General features: G+C 45.2%; 1 protein-coding gene across 4 annotated transcripts in view; it reads right to left on the bottom strand.

Moving 5' to 3' along the window:
- LOC120909128 (catenin delta-1-like) overlaps nucleotides 1-13,026 on the bottom strand; it is a 144,520-nt gene that overhangs the window by 59,235 nt on the left and 72,259 nt on the right. For all 4 annotated transcript variants that reach the window (XM_040320795.1, XM_040320792.1, XM_040320793.1 and 1 more), the window contains exon 9: nucleotides 10,381-10,498. In XM_040320795.1, coding sequence (XP_040176729.1) covers nucleotides 10,381-10,498 — 118 coding nt within the window. The remainder of the gene's footprint in view (nucleotides 1-10,380; nucleotides 10,499-13,026) is intronic.

Here is a 13,026-nt window from a genome sequence, read left to right as displayed (position 1 = left end):
ATTGGCTCTCCTCACCACACTGTCAGTGTGAGGCAAGGAGAGTCGATTACCAGCATCTCCGTGTTTACATGTGACCGGCTGTGATTGGGCACAGCCGATCACATGGTAAAAGAGCCACGGACGGTTGGGGCTTCCACTAAACCTTCTGGGCCGCATCAATCATGTCAAGAAGATGCATCTTCCTCGGTTCAACTATGTGTTCCACAACTGCCCTATTTCTCTACCAGCTGCCTTTTTCAAAGAAATTGATTGCTGCTTGCACTCTAACTTGGAACGTGGCATCTCCCAGACTGGCTAGGACGATCTCATCCTTACCACAGAGGTTGGGGGAACTGGCAATGCCAGACTTTCGGGTACGTTTCTGGGCGGCTGTTTTGGTCTGGGTATTTTGGTGTTTCAGGGCTCTAGATCAAATGCGGCTCCCTGTCTGGAAGCGTCTTTTCTGGGATCCTTGCTGGACCTCCGGAAATTAATATACAGAGACCTACAGGCGTACACCTGTCTACCGGGACCAACTCAAAGTATGGAAGTTAGCAACTAGACGTTTTGGTCAACCGAGCCAGCTGTCACCTGTTCAGCCCTTGTGGGGTAACCCACACCCTTCTCATTTTCGCACTGTCCCGGATCCTCACGTGTGGTGTGGGCACGGTTTGGGATCAAAACTGTGGGAGACAAATGCCTGCGGGGATTCTTCTGACCTTCTCCCAGATGTCTCGAAAATATGATCTGCCCGGGTGGATGTTTTTTTAGATGCCATCAATTACGGCACGCAGCTAGGGCCCAATTTCCCAGCCCTCCAACCATTGCAGTGGATCCTATTAAGGAGCTGCTGTCCCTGGGGCTAATGGAGAAACCCCTCTCCACGCTTTATGATGCGCGTCTTTGTACTAGCTCTGTCAAGCTGGAAAATCTGTGGGAATATTGGCAGGCAAATGTTCCATCTGGGGCAGTTTGGAGCTCGGTCCCAAACGTGTCATCTCCTCCAGGGATAAATTAATACAGGTTAAGTTTCTCCACAGTGTATACTTTACCCCTCAGAGAGACTTCAGAGGATGTTCCCGCACCATAACCCTAACTGCCCCCGCTGTGACCTTAAAGGGGTTGTAAAGGTTTGTTTTTTAATTTTCTTAATATGTTACTTTAAGCTAGTGCATTGTTGGTTCACTTAACTTTTCCTTCGATTTCCCTTCTAAATGTTTTTTTTCTTTGTTTTCTCTGTCTGAATTTCTCACTTCCTGTTCCTCCTTAGTAAGGTGTTCAGTAAGCTGTTCTTAATGACTTTCCACCACTCGGATGATGGTGGAAAGCTTACTGAGGAGAAACAGGAAGTGAGAAATTCAAAGAAAAAATACATTTAGAAGGGAAATCGAAGGAAAAGTTAAGTGAACCAACAATGCACTAGCTTAAAGGAACCAATTTAGAAAATAAAAAGACGAACCTTTACAACCCCTTTAACGTAGGAACGTACATGTTCTGGCAATATCCTGTCATAGTGTCCTATTGGCAAGCAGTTTTTAATGAAAAAAACCTCAGGTTGTTAGTCTGATTCCTGTTGGGGATCCCCGATTATGAGTATTATGCTAAAAAGGCAATCCTGCTTAATTGGGTTTCTTCATCTCCGCCGAGCATCTCTGGTTGGGAGAAGAAGTTGGTGTGGATGAGGAACTCCCGTTATATAGGATGACCTATTCAAACAGGGGGCGTGCCTGGAAATATATGGTATGGGCACCCTGGACACCCGTGATGTCTCTGGCTGGGTATCGACGGGGGTGTGTGGTGTTCTCCTGGTTTGGGGGGAGCCCTTCAGCCCCCTCTCCCCTGCCATCGATACAGAAGAAGATTGTGCAAACTTTTATCGTAGCAGCAGCTGGAGTGTTAGTGGCCTAATGGTCCCTCTGTTATTACGCAACTTGTATTAGGTTGTTGACAGACTCGTTGGGCAATCCAGGCTGTAGTGACTGTTATTATACATGAGTTCTTCACTGTTTGAGTATCTTCTTTTCCTGTATTTGCAATGTAATGTATGATCGGTGTTAATTTGCATGACTTTTTTTCTGAATAAAGCACCTCACTGAATAAAGCGCCCCGGGACGCGGCTCTTTACAAAGATCGATGTAGCGCCACGTCCTAGGAAAACAGCGCTGCCGCCCATTTTGAAACGCCGTCATATGGCGTCGTCCCAGAAGGAGAGATGCTCCTTTACGCCGTCATTTGACGGTGGGCTGGCGTCAATGAATTTCTGCATTAATTAGTTTGGCTCCTTTGCACAAAACGTTTTTTTCCCTACTCACCGTAATATTAATCTCTGAGTACATTAATGGACACAGCTCCTTACATTCTTGAACGCAGGGTTATAGAGCCACCTTTAGTAGGACTAGACAGAAAAAAAAAAAAAAGAAGAAGCAGAGCACCGCCTATGGGCAGTCACAACTGGCAGTAACCACCACCACCCTGACACCCCACACCATAGGCAGATCATTTCAACACCAAGCAGTACAAAAAAAAAAACAACTTGGGAAATGTGTGCACAGACAACCCTGGCCTTACAAACTTGAGAAAGGGACGTTTTGTTTCAAAAAGCCCTGGAAGCACAAAATCGCCCTGACAGTGTGCCGTGATGGGAAAGGGAGGCACCTGACCCTAATGGCATAAGCCTGGACAACCGTTTGTCTGATCCAATGCAAAATAGTAGCCAAAAGCGGCCACCAGACCCTTTTATAGAGCGACCACAATCACAAAAATTTACTCCAACCTACAAAAAGGGGGCTGTTGCAGACATGTACACGCGGATCCCCCAAACCACAGCCACCAAATGAAGTGCGACCCCCTTACGATGAGATGGCCGAGGATACAAGGAAGGAAGAACAATGTCATCATGCAGGTGAAAGGGATGTGGACTTAGAAATACATTATCCTTGTGGAGAACCATTAAGGGAGACTTACAGGACAAGGCTGCCAGCTTAGACACTCGACCAGCGGAAATAATGGCAACTAGAAAGGCAAGATTCTGGCACAGCTTAAGCAAGGGGAGCTCCCTAATGTTCTCAAACAGTGGCTTCTGAAGGACCGAGAGAATCAGGTTCAGGTCCCACGGTGGCAGCGACGAGCACACAGGGGGAACAGCATGCCCAACCCCTTAAATAAAGGTACTAACCAACGAATGAGTAGCCGAAGGGTGCTGAGAGCAGATATTTGAACCTTAATACTCAAGGCCAGTTTCTGATCGACACCATGTTGTAGAAAAGCCAGGATCCAATATACAGAGAAGGATCGCAGATGCCAACCCACAGCCTCGCACCACAAAATGTAAGCATTCCAGGGGAGATAATAAATCCGGGAAGTGGATTTACACGCCTTCAACATTGTGGGGATCACAGACGCCAGCAATCCTCTGTCCCTCAGCAACTGGCTTTTAATAGCCAAGCCATCAAAGAGACAGTAAAGCAGGATAGATAAATCAGTCCTTGAGACAGGAGTACCTCGCACAACGGAAGCCGCCAGGAGACGTGACCAAATGTACCATGTCTGTGTACCAGGGGTGCCAAGGCCAATCCGGAGCTATTCTTATAACCCCTTCGCTTCTATTCTGCGCAGTAGATGAGAGAGAAGCTTGAGGAGGAAAGGCATAAATGCTAATGACTCCACAACACCACTAAAGCACCGGCCGCATCTGCTAAGGGAACCCTTTCTCTTGCCACGAAACTCTGCACCTCCGATTGAGGCAGGAGGCCAGCAGATCCACATCTGCCATGCCCCACCGCAGGCAAATGTGACTTAACACCCCTAGGTGCAGAGACCACTCTCTCTGATCTAGCAACCCTCGGCTGAGGTAGTCCGCTTTCCAGTTTTCCGTGACTGGAAAAAAAAACGGCAGAGAGAACTGGCACGTGAAGTTCTGCCCACCAAAGAATGTGAAAAACCTCCAGCACCACTGCCGAACTCCTTGTCCTTCCCTGGTGATTGACATAGGTCACCGGAGTGGCACTGTCCGACTGGAAATCCCCATAATGAAGGGTAGCCACCACAGAAGGAAGGGACTCAAATTTGAACCTCCGTACTTTCACAAAGTAATTGAGAGCCTCGAGGTACAGGATCAGATTGACACCTTCCTTCTTGGGAAATGTGAACAGGTTGGAGTAGAACCCCAAAACCTTTCCAAAGCTGGCACCGGGGCTATCACACCATGAAGAAGCAAGTCGGGGAGAGATGAAGATTGGAAGGAACGAACTTGTCTGATGGATAACTCGGTTTCTAGGAGTCGTCCAGGAGAGCAAGGCTTTAAAGGGTGGTTGCACATGCCCCTCTCTGTATTTTCTCTGAGTATCTCCCCAGAAAACGCTTTCGACTTGTCGAGTTATCAAAAATTTTGTAGGTAAGGCTCCTCAATAGAAAGCACTTACAGCTCATTAATGTGTCCGACTGTAGAAATCGTGACCAAAAGGGCAGCTTTAAGAGTAAGCCACTTCACTGACAGGTCCTCTTCCCCCAAACATTTAATCCATCCCTGTAAAACAAATAAATCCCATTTAGGCAGAATCCTGAATGGTACAGGCTTAATCCTGGATAAACCCCTAAAAGAACCTGCTGATCAGAGGATCTGACATCAGGGGTTGTTCCAAGACAACACAGAAAAGTCAGCCACCTGAACATTTAAAATGTACTGATGGCCAACCCTTATGCCCTGTACACACGATAGATTGTTTTCATCGGATGGACCTGATGGACCGTATTCATCAGTTAACCGATGAAGCTGACTGATGGTCAGTCGTGCCTACACACCATCAGTTAAAAAAACGATCGTGTCAGAACGCAGTGACGTAAAACACAACAACGTGTTGAAAAAAAAAGTTCAATGCTGCGAAGCATGCGTCGACTTGATTCTGAGCATGCGTGGATTTTTAAACGATGGACATGCCTACAAACTATCTTTTTTTTTTTCTATGGGTTAGGTATCCATCGGTTAATTTTAAAACAAGGATAGAATTTTTTTAACCGATGGATAAATAACCGATGGGGCCTACACACGATCGGTTTGGTCTGATGAAAACGGTCCATCAGACCGTTCTCATCGGGTTAACCGATCGTGTGTACACGGCATTAGTCCATGCAATCTTGTAAAAAGGTGGTTGGAATATCTGCAAACACCTTTCTGGTGTCTAACCAGAAAACAAAAAAATAAACTTTCCAAAAAACTTAAAATAAATGGCTTGTGTATTCTCCCGTTCTACTACCCTATCTGAAAGCCCCCAAGACTTCAGGAGGCTTTCAGGTGCCAGGCCAACAGTCTTAGATTTGCATCTAGGGCAACACTGGGCCCTGGGATAACAGATCTTCCTGTTGAGGGAGCAGAAGTGGAGGCTCTTTCACGAGGCTTAGCAGAGTGGAAAACCAAACCCTCTTCAGCCAATACGGCACCACCAGAATCATTGTGATGTTCTCCTGTATGAATTTTAAAACTAGAGGAATAAGCTTAACCACTTCCTTACTGGGCACTTAAACCCCCCTCCTGCCGCCCATACCAATTTTCAGCTTTCAGTGCTGACGCACTTTGAATGACAAGTACCTCCCCGTTTGTTCATTGTCCAAAAGGACCTGAACGTGGTGATCCCTTACCTCCTTGGCAAATGCACTCAGAGCTTCCAACTCTCCCCAATTGGCCGATCTTTGGGACTTCTGTGCTGGACCAGAGAAGACCCCCTGGAGATATGTGTAGAGATATGTGGGCTTATGGAGATAAACAAAAGGTTCTATCCAAAGATTGTTGATTACCGTCCCAATTCCTCAAGATGTCGGCCTTGAGACAACTTAAAATGGACCCTCGTCCATGGAACTGCTGGTATTGTCGCCAAGAGACCTAGACCCAACATGGCTGTTCGGGTGGACAGTTAGTTTGCTTTGAAACCAAAGCAGCGGTTTCCTTAAATTTTTTTACCTTCTCCTCCGTGAGGTAAACTCTCTGCGCTACTGAATTGACCCTGTATCCTAGGTAGCACAGGTCTTGCACCGGGCTCAGGTTTAATTTCTCTCTGTTTACCAAGTTTTCAGGAAATGATTGGCCACCCACAGATGCCTCTGTATTTGGGGCATACTGGGATAAAAAAAAAAAGTTGTTTATAGAATGGGATGACCGAAATTCCCTTCAATCCCAATGGGGCCAGTGTCTCCAACAGGACTTGTAAAAATCCTGGGAGACAATGATAGGCTGAAAGGCAGAGCCCTGAACTGGAGGTGGTGGATGTTCTTCCCCCACTCGATTGCCACCCTCAAGAATTTTTACAACTCCTCGTGGATTCAGACATGCAAGTAGGCATCCTTTAAATCGAGGTACGCCATAAAGCAATTTGGAGGTAAAATCACTTTTGCCGAAAAGATGGGTTCCATTCGAAATTTATTGTAAACTCCCTTGTTTAATGGTTTTCAGTCCAATATAAAAATGTGGAATTTGGCTGACGGTTTTTGGACAACAAAAACTTTCGAATAGAAACCTTGTTCCTGTGGTGGGACCAGATAAGGCCCTGCTGGTCCACCAGGCTGTCAATTTGAGATAGAAGGGCCAAAGCTCTGAGGATCTGGGGGAGGGGAGGTTACCAAAGTTCTTGAGGGCGGACTGCCCTTGAACTGTAACCGAAAACCCTCCCTAATTATACTCGGGGTCTAAACATTTGGGCCAATCTTTTCCCACTGATGAAAGAAGAGCTCCCACCCGGACTAAAAAGTTGCGCTTACCGGTAACATATTTTCCAGTAGTCTTTCAAAAAAAGCCACAATGAGAGACATTGGCCCCTCCCCTTCCTAGGAAACACTGTGCCAGCTCGTAAAATTCCACTTTCCATCTGGCCGGAGGTGCTCTTAGAAAAAAAAAAAAAAACTGAAGTCCGGCAAGGGGGAGACACAAGAACACATTAAATAACATACCATCACATATTACTACCATGCCAATTTTGAGCTCTTCCTCAAGACCTCTATAAATTTGGGTGGGTAACTAGTGCTGTCCTGAAAGATTACTGGAAAAGACTAACGGTAAGTGCAACTTTAAATTGTCCCTCACTGTCTTTCAGAACAGCCACAATGAGAGGATAGGCAAGCACTTACGACTTAGGGTGGGACTATGGCTTGCAAAACCTTTCGCCCAAAGGCTTGCTCATTTGCCAAAACCAGATCCACCCTGTAATGTTTCAGGTGGCGAAACAAATTTGCTCTGGCATTGATCCAGCCTTTTCCGCTGGAGAAGCTGCCATAGCCCGAGCAGAGTGTGCTTTTATACAAACAGGAACTTATTTTCCTGCTAACGTATAGGCCTGGCCAATGGTTACCCTGAGCCATCTGGTAATAGTTTGTCTGGAGGCTTGATAACCCTTTCTTGCGCCAGAAAACAAAATAAACAAGGAATCCGACTTCTTTACTGCTGTAGCCAGCTCCAAGTACTGCAGGATTAAACTCCCTTCCTCCTGAGGGATTAGAGCATAAAGTGGGTAAAACTATCTCCTGGCTTCTATAAAACATCGAAGCCACTTTAGGCAAGAATGATGGATCCGTTTTGAAAGCTACCCAGTCCAAAAAGGGGGGTCCGACTGACAAGGTCTCTATTCCACTGACCCTCCTGGTAGTGGTCACTGTAAACAAAAATATGGTCTTCAAAGTAAGATCTTTTAGAGAACAATTTTCTAAAGGTTCAATTGGGGACATTGTTAAAGCCTGCAAGACCAAAAGATAGGTTCCACTTGGGGAAGGGTGGGCCTTGAACTGGTTGGCGGTCAGAGGTCTTTCCAAATATGCACCAAGTGCTGATACCTGGCTCTTTAAGGTACTCATGGCTAACCATTTATTTGCCCCACACTGCAAAAACTCCAAAACTCCTATGGGGCTCTGCACCTTAAAAGGAGTTTCCTGCGCACCATTCATCAAAGCATACCCAGACCTTTTTGTAGATCAGGCGAGTTTCCTTTCTGCTATTGAGGAGAGTGGATACCAGCCTTTCTGAAAACCCCTTGGATTTTAGTAATGACTCCTCAGTAGCCAGAAAGCGTGGTTCCATCGATGCCCCTGGGGACAAAAGGACCTGGCCCTCCGAAAGAAGATCCTCCAGGAGTGGTATGAACAATGGGTGTTCTACTGCTAATTGTTTGAGGACCAAGAACCAGGACCTTTTGGGCCAATGCTGTGTCGCCAAGATAAGAAATGTTCTCGGTTTGAAATTTTTTCAACACTGCTGGTAGCAAGACCGGTGGCGGGAAGGCATAGCATTTTGTGAAACGCCAGCTGTGTGTTAGAGCAGTGGTCATCAACCCTGTCCTCAGGGCCCACTAACTAGCCAGGTTTTATGTATTAACTTGGGTAGATGCAGACTAGAATACTGCAATCACTGAGCAGCAAAATTATATCACTTGTGATGCATTTCAGTTATCTTGCAAACCTGGCTTGTTAGTGGGCCCCAAAGACAGGGTTGATGACCACTGTGTTAGAGCATCCACCTCTTGTGCGTCTTTCCACCTGTTTAAGGAGAAGAAACATTTTTTGCGTTCTGACTTTAATGCGAGGAGGTCCACCACAGGGGTCCCCATCTTTTGGATACAAGAACAAAGACCTCTTGGTTGAGGACCCAATCGTCCTCTCTCAGCTGTTTTCTGCTGAGAAAGTCTGTCACCACATTCTTTTCCCCTTTTATATAAAACCGCCGATAGGGACAGTGCGTTGGTATTGGCCCAGCTCAGGACTTCTGTTGCCAGGGTCAGCAGGATTTCACTCCTCGTGCCACCTTGCTTGTTTACATATGCGACCGAGGAGTTGTCTGAGCGCACTTGAATGTGGTGGCCTTGTAATTCCCTCTTTTCAGTTCCTTCCAATTGGACAACCTTTTGAGCTCCTCGTCCCTCCAGGTGCACTGTGCCAGTAGGGTTCCCAAGTGTGCACCCCAGACTTTGCCGATTGCGTCTGTGATCACTACCCTGGAGACCAGGATGAGCCATAGACGACCCTGCGATAGGATTTACCATTTCCCTCCACCACCAGAGGAATCTTTTTACCTGAGGTGGATTATATACTAAGGTGTCCAACTACTCCTGGCTTTGGTCCATTATGTTTGAAGGGGATGAAAATGTAGCCTTGTCGACTGGATGGTGGAGTCTAGCAGGTACCCCAGGTAGGTAATGCGCTGAGATGGAATCAAACTGGACTATTCCAGGTTTAGCAGCCACCCCAGACCTCTCATGATCCTCTGTCAGTTCCAGATTTCTGGTTAACTGTTCTGGAGATGCTGCGAAGAGGAGCAGGTCATCCAGATATGCAATTCTTGAGACTACTTTGAGCAGCAACCTTGATTAATTTCCCTTAAAGGATCACTAAAGGAATTTTTTTTTTTAGCTAAATAGCTTCCTTTACCTTACTGCAGTACTGGTTTCATGTCCTCATTGTTCGTTTTTGCTTTGAAGTTGCTGTAATTCTGCTGTGATCTCCACACTTCCTGCTTGTCTGGCTCCTTATGAAAAATCTCATGGCAGCTTTTCACTGTGGTCCAAGCTGTGTGTCTAAAACTCCTCAGAACCAATCAAGATTCATTTTAAAAACAAAACACTGCCCTGGATTTGTTTGTTTCTGTTCTGTGGGTCTCTTTACTTCACATAAACATGAAACCAGTTTAAAAAACGAAAGTGAAACTACAGGCACATTATATGATTGAATTTAATCTATGTTTAATCATTTTTAAAAGTAATCAGTTAACTTTTATGTCTCTATACCCTGTAAACAGTCATTTCAGCCAAAAATGTGTTTTCCTTTAGCGACCCTTTAAGTTATCGCTTCCCATGTGGAGATTATAGATCTAGATAGAGACATACACTCGAGAGATAAATATGGAGAGGGGGGGGGGGGGGCTCAAAAAGGGACAGATCTGGAAAGAAAGATTAAACAGAATTCGAGAGAGGTACTGATGACAAACACATGACCAAAGCCTCACACATACTACTACCTGCTGGGGTTGAGTGAGAAAAAACTGACAGCTCAGGTCAGAGCTGCTGTGCCAACAACCTAATGTTAGTACAGCGATCTCTTCTGCTGTGCTTCTGTGTTCTGACAAACATGCAGTTGAGTACGCCGATCGGTAGACCTTTTTTTGGTCATGGCTGTTTGACAGAAGCCGGCCGAACAGCCGGCACCTGACGGACCGACTGCCATACACACGTGCCATACACACGTGCCGAAAGTCAGCCCATGTTTACTAGGCTTTACTACTGAATTCAACATTAAAATTTGTCCCCCTATATGTAGTAAGACATTTAGCGATAAATATTACACAGCAAAAATATCTAGATTTTTTTTTTACAGTATTCATATACAACTGAAATAATTTCTCAAATTTCAATTGAGAGGCGCATGTATTTGTACCTTGCTGTTAACATGTCCATGACCAATCTCTGACCGCAATACGTGGACTACAGAATCCACTAGCCCCTCACACTCTCTCATTTTTCTTCGCGCTTCAGAGCGTTCAGATGAGATATTCCTAGAATGAAAAGGTTTTTAGGTTTATGTTTTTTCTTTGTTAAAATTTAACTTCGTAAAGGTAATGCTGTATAAAGAAATAGTAAACTTCACTTTCAAAGTTAACCTTTCACTACAGAGATGAAATTAAATAAAGGCAATCTCTCAAAAGAGATCCTATATACTTGCCCGTCTGGTGGCCTGTGAATTAAAATTCTGCAATGTTGCTGACAACTGTTGCAAACTTCTGGGTGTGTAAATACCAATTCTTACCAAAAACCGATTTCGCCCACAGGCTTGTACAGTACGTGGCACCATCAGCAGATATCTGTCACATCGAAAAGTGTTGGGAGACATGCAGTGGCCATGTATTAGAGCTGCACGATTAATAGCGTTTTCGCGATCTTTTGAACGCGCTCTCGATTCACCCCCCCCCCCCCCGCGATCTCCAGGCTGGATGACCCGTGATTTTCAGGTGCGGCCATAGGAAAGTCCCGGCTTCGGCCTAGCTCCGGAGCGGCGGCCATCTTGGTACACCCGGCGGCGGCTGTCTCGTCAGGAAGTGACGTTTCTTTGCCGCCGTCTTGCTCCACCCCACACAGTAATGTTAGTGAGAAGGGGGCAAGTGGACATCTTGTTACACCCAACAGAGTTTTAGATTTCACAGTTATTTTCAACACAAAACTAAGCTTATGTGCTTACATACAGTATTTGTAAATCTGACGGACTGTTTACATGTTTCATTTTTAAAGCAGCAGCAAACCTTACATGCTTGCTAATGTGATAATTAAATGTGAAAATCAGAGGTGTTTTTTCACATTAGCAAGCATGTAAGGTCATCAGGTTTGCTGCGGCTTTTAAAATTTAACATGTAAACAGTCCGTCAGATTTACATATACTGTATTTAAGCACATAAGCTCCGTTTTGTTTACATTTTTGAGAATCATGATCTTCATTTTAGGCAAAAGAATCGCGATTCTCATTTTTCCCAGAATCGTGCAGCTCTACCATGTATCAGCAATGCAGCAGAGTTTTTACACCCGGACAACTGAAACTACGAATAACATACACACACATACAGTGAGGAAAATAAGTATTTGAACACCCTGCTATTTTGCAAGTTCTCCCGCTTGGAAATCATGGAGGGGTCTGAAATTGTCATCGTAGGTGCATGTCCACTGTGAGAGACATAATCAAAAAAAAAAAAAATCCAGAAATCACAATTTATGATTTTTTAACTATTTATTTGTATGATACAACTGCAAATACGTATTTGAACACCTGTCTATCAGCTAGAATTCTGACCCTCAAAGACCTGTTAGTCTGCCTTTAAAATGTCCACCTCCACTCCATTTATTATCCTAAATTAGATGCACCTGTTTGAGGTCATTAGCTGCATAAAGACACCTGTCCACCCCATACAATCAGTAAGAATCCAACTACTAACATGGCCAAGACCAAAGAGCTGTCCAAAGACACTAGAGACAAAATTGTACACCTCCACAAGGCTGGAAAGGGCTACGGGGAAATTGCCAAGCAGCTTGGTGAAAAAAGGTCCACTGTTGGAGCAATCATTAGAAAATGGAAGAAGCTAAACATGACTGTCAATCTCCCTCGGACTGGGGCTCCATGCAAAATCTCACCTCGTGGGGTCTCAATGATCCTAAGAAAGGTGAGAAATCAGCCCAGGACTACACGGGAGGAGCTGGTCAATGACCTGAAAAGAGCTGGGACCACCGTTTCAAAGGTTACTGTTGGTAATACACTAAGACGTCATGGTTTGAAATCATGCATGGCACGGAAGGTTCCCCTGCTTAAACCAGCACATGTCAAGGCCCGTCTTAAGTTTGCCAATGACCATTTGGATGATCCAGAGGAGTCATGGGAGAAAGTCATGTGGTCAGATGAGACCAAAATAGAACTTTTTGGTCATAATTCCACTAGCCGTGTTTGGAGGAAGAAGAATGATGAGTACCATCCCAAGAACACCATCCCTACTGTGAAGCATTGGGGTGGTAGCATCATGCTTTGGGGGTGTTTTTCTGCACATGGGACAGGGCGACTGCACTGTATTAAGGAGAGGATGACCGGGGCCATGTATTGCGAGATTTTGGGCAACAACCTCCTTCCCTCAGTTAGAGCTTTGAAGATGGGTCGAGGCTGGGTCTTCCAACATGACAATGACCCGAAGCACACAGCCAGGATAACCAAGGAGTGGCTCTGTAAGAAGCATATCAAGGTTCTGGCGTGGCCTAGCCAGTCTTCAGACCTAAACCCAATAGAGAATCTTTGGAGGGAGCTCAAACTCCGTGTTTCTCAGCGACAGCCCAGAAACCTGACTGATCTAGAGAAGATCTGTGTGGAGGAGTGGGCCAAAATCCCTCCTCCAGTGTGTGCAAACCTGGTGAAAAACTACAAGAAACGTTTGACCTCTGTAATTGCAAACAAAGGCTACTGTACCAAATATTAACATTGATTTTCTCAGGTGTTCAAATACTTATTTGCAGCTGTATCATACAAATAAATAGTTAAAAAAATCATACATTGTGA

Source organism: Rana temporaria, chromosome 8 (genome assembly GCF_905171775.1).
Source record: "Rana temporaria chromosome 8, aRanTem1.1, whole genome shotgun sequence".
In the NCBI taxonomy this organism is placed as follows: domain Eukaryota; kingdom Metazoa; phylum Chordata; class Amphibia; order Anura; family Ranidae; genus Rana; species Rana temporaria.
This window is presented reverse-complemented; position numbering and strand designations above follow the sequence as displayed.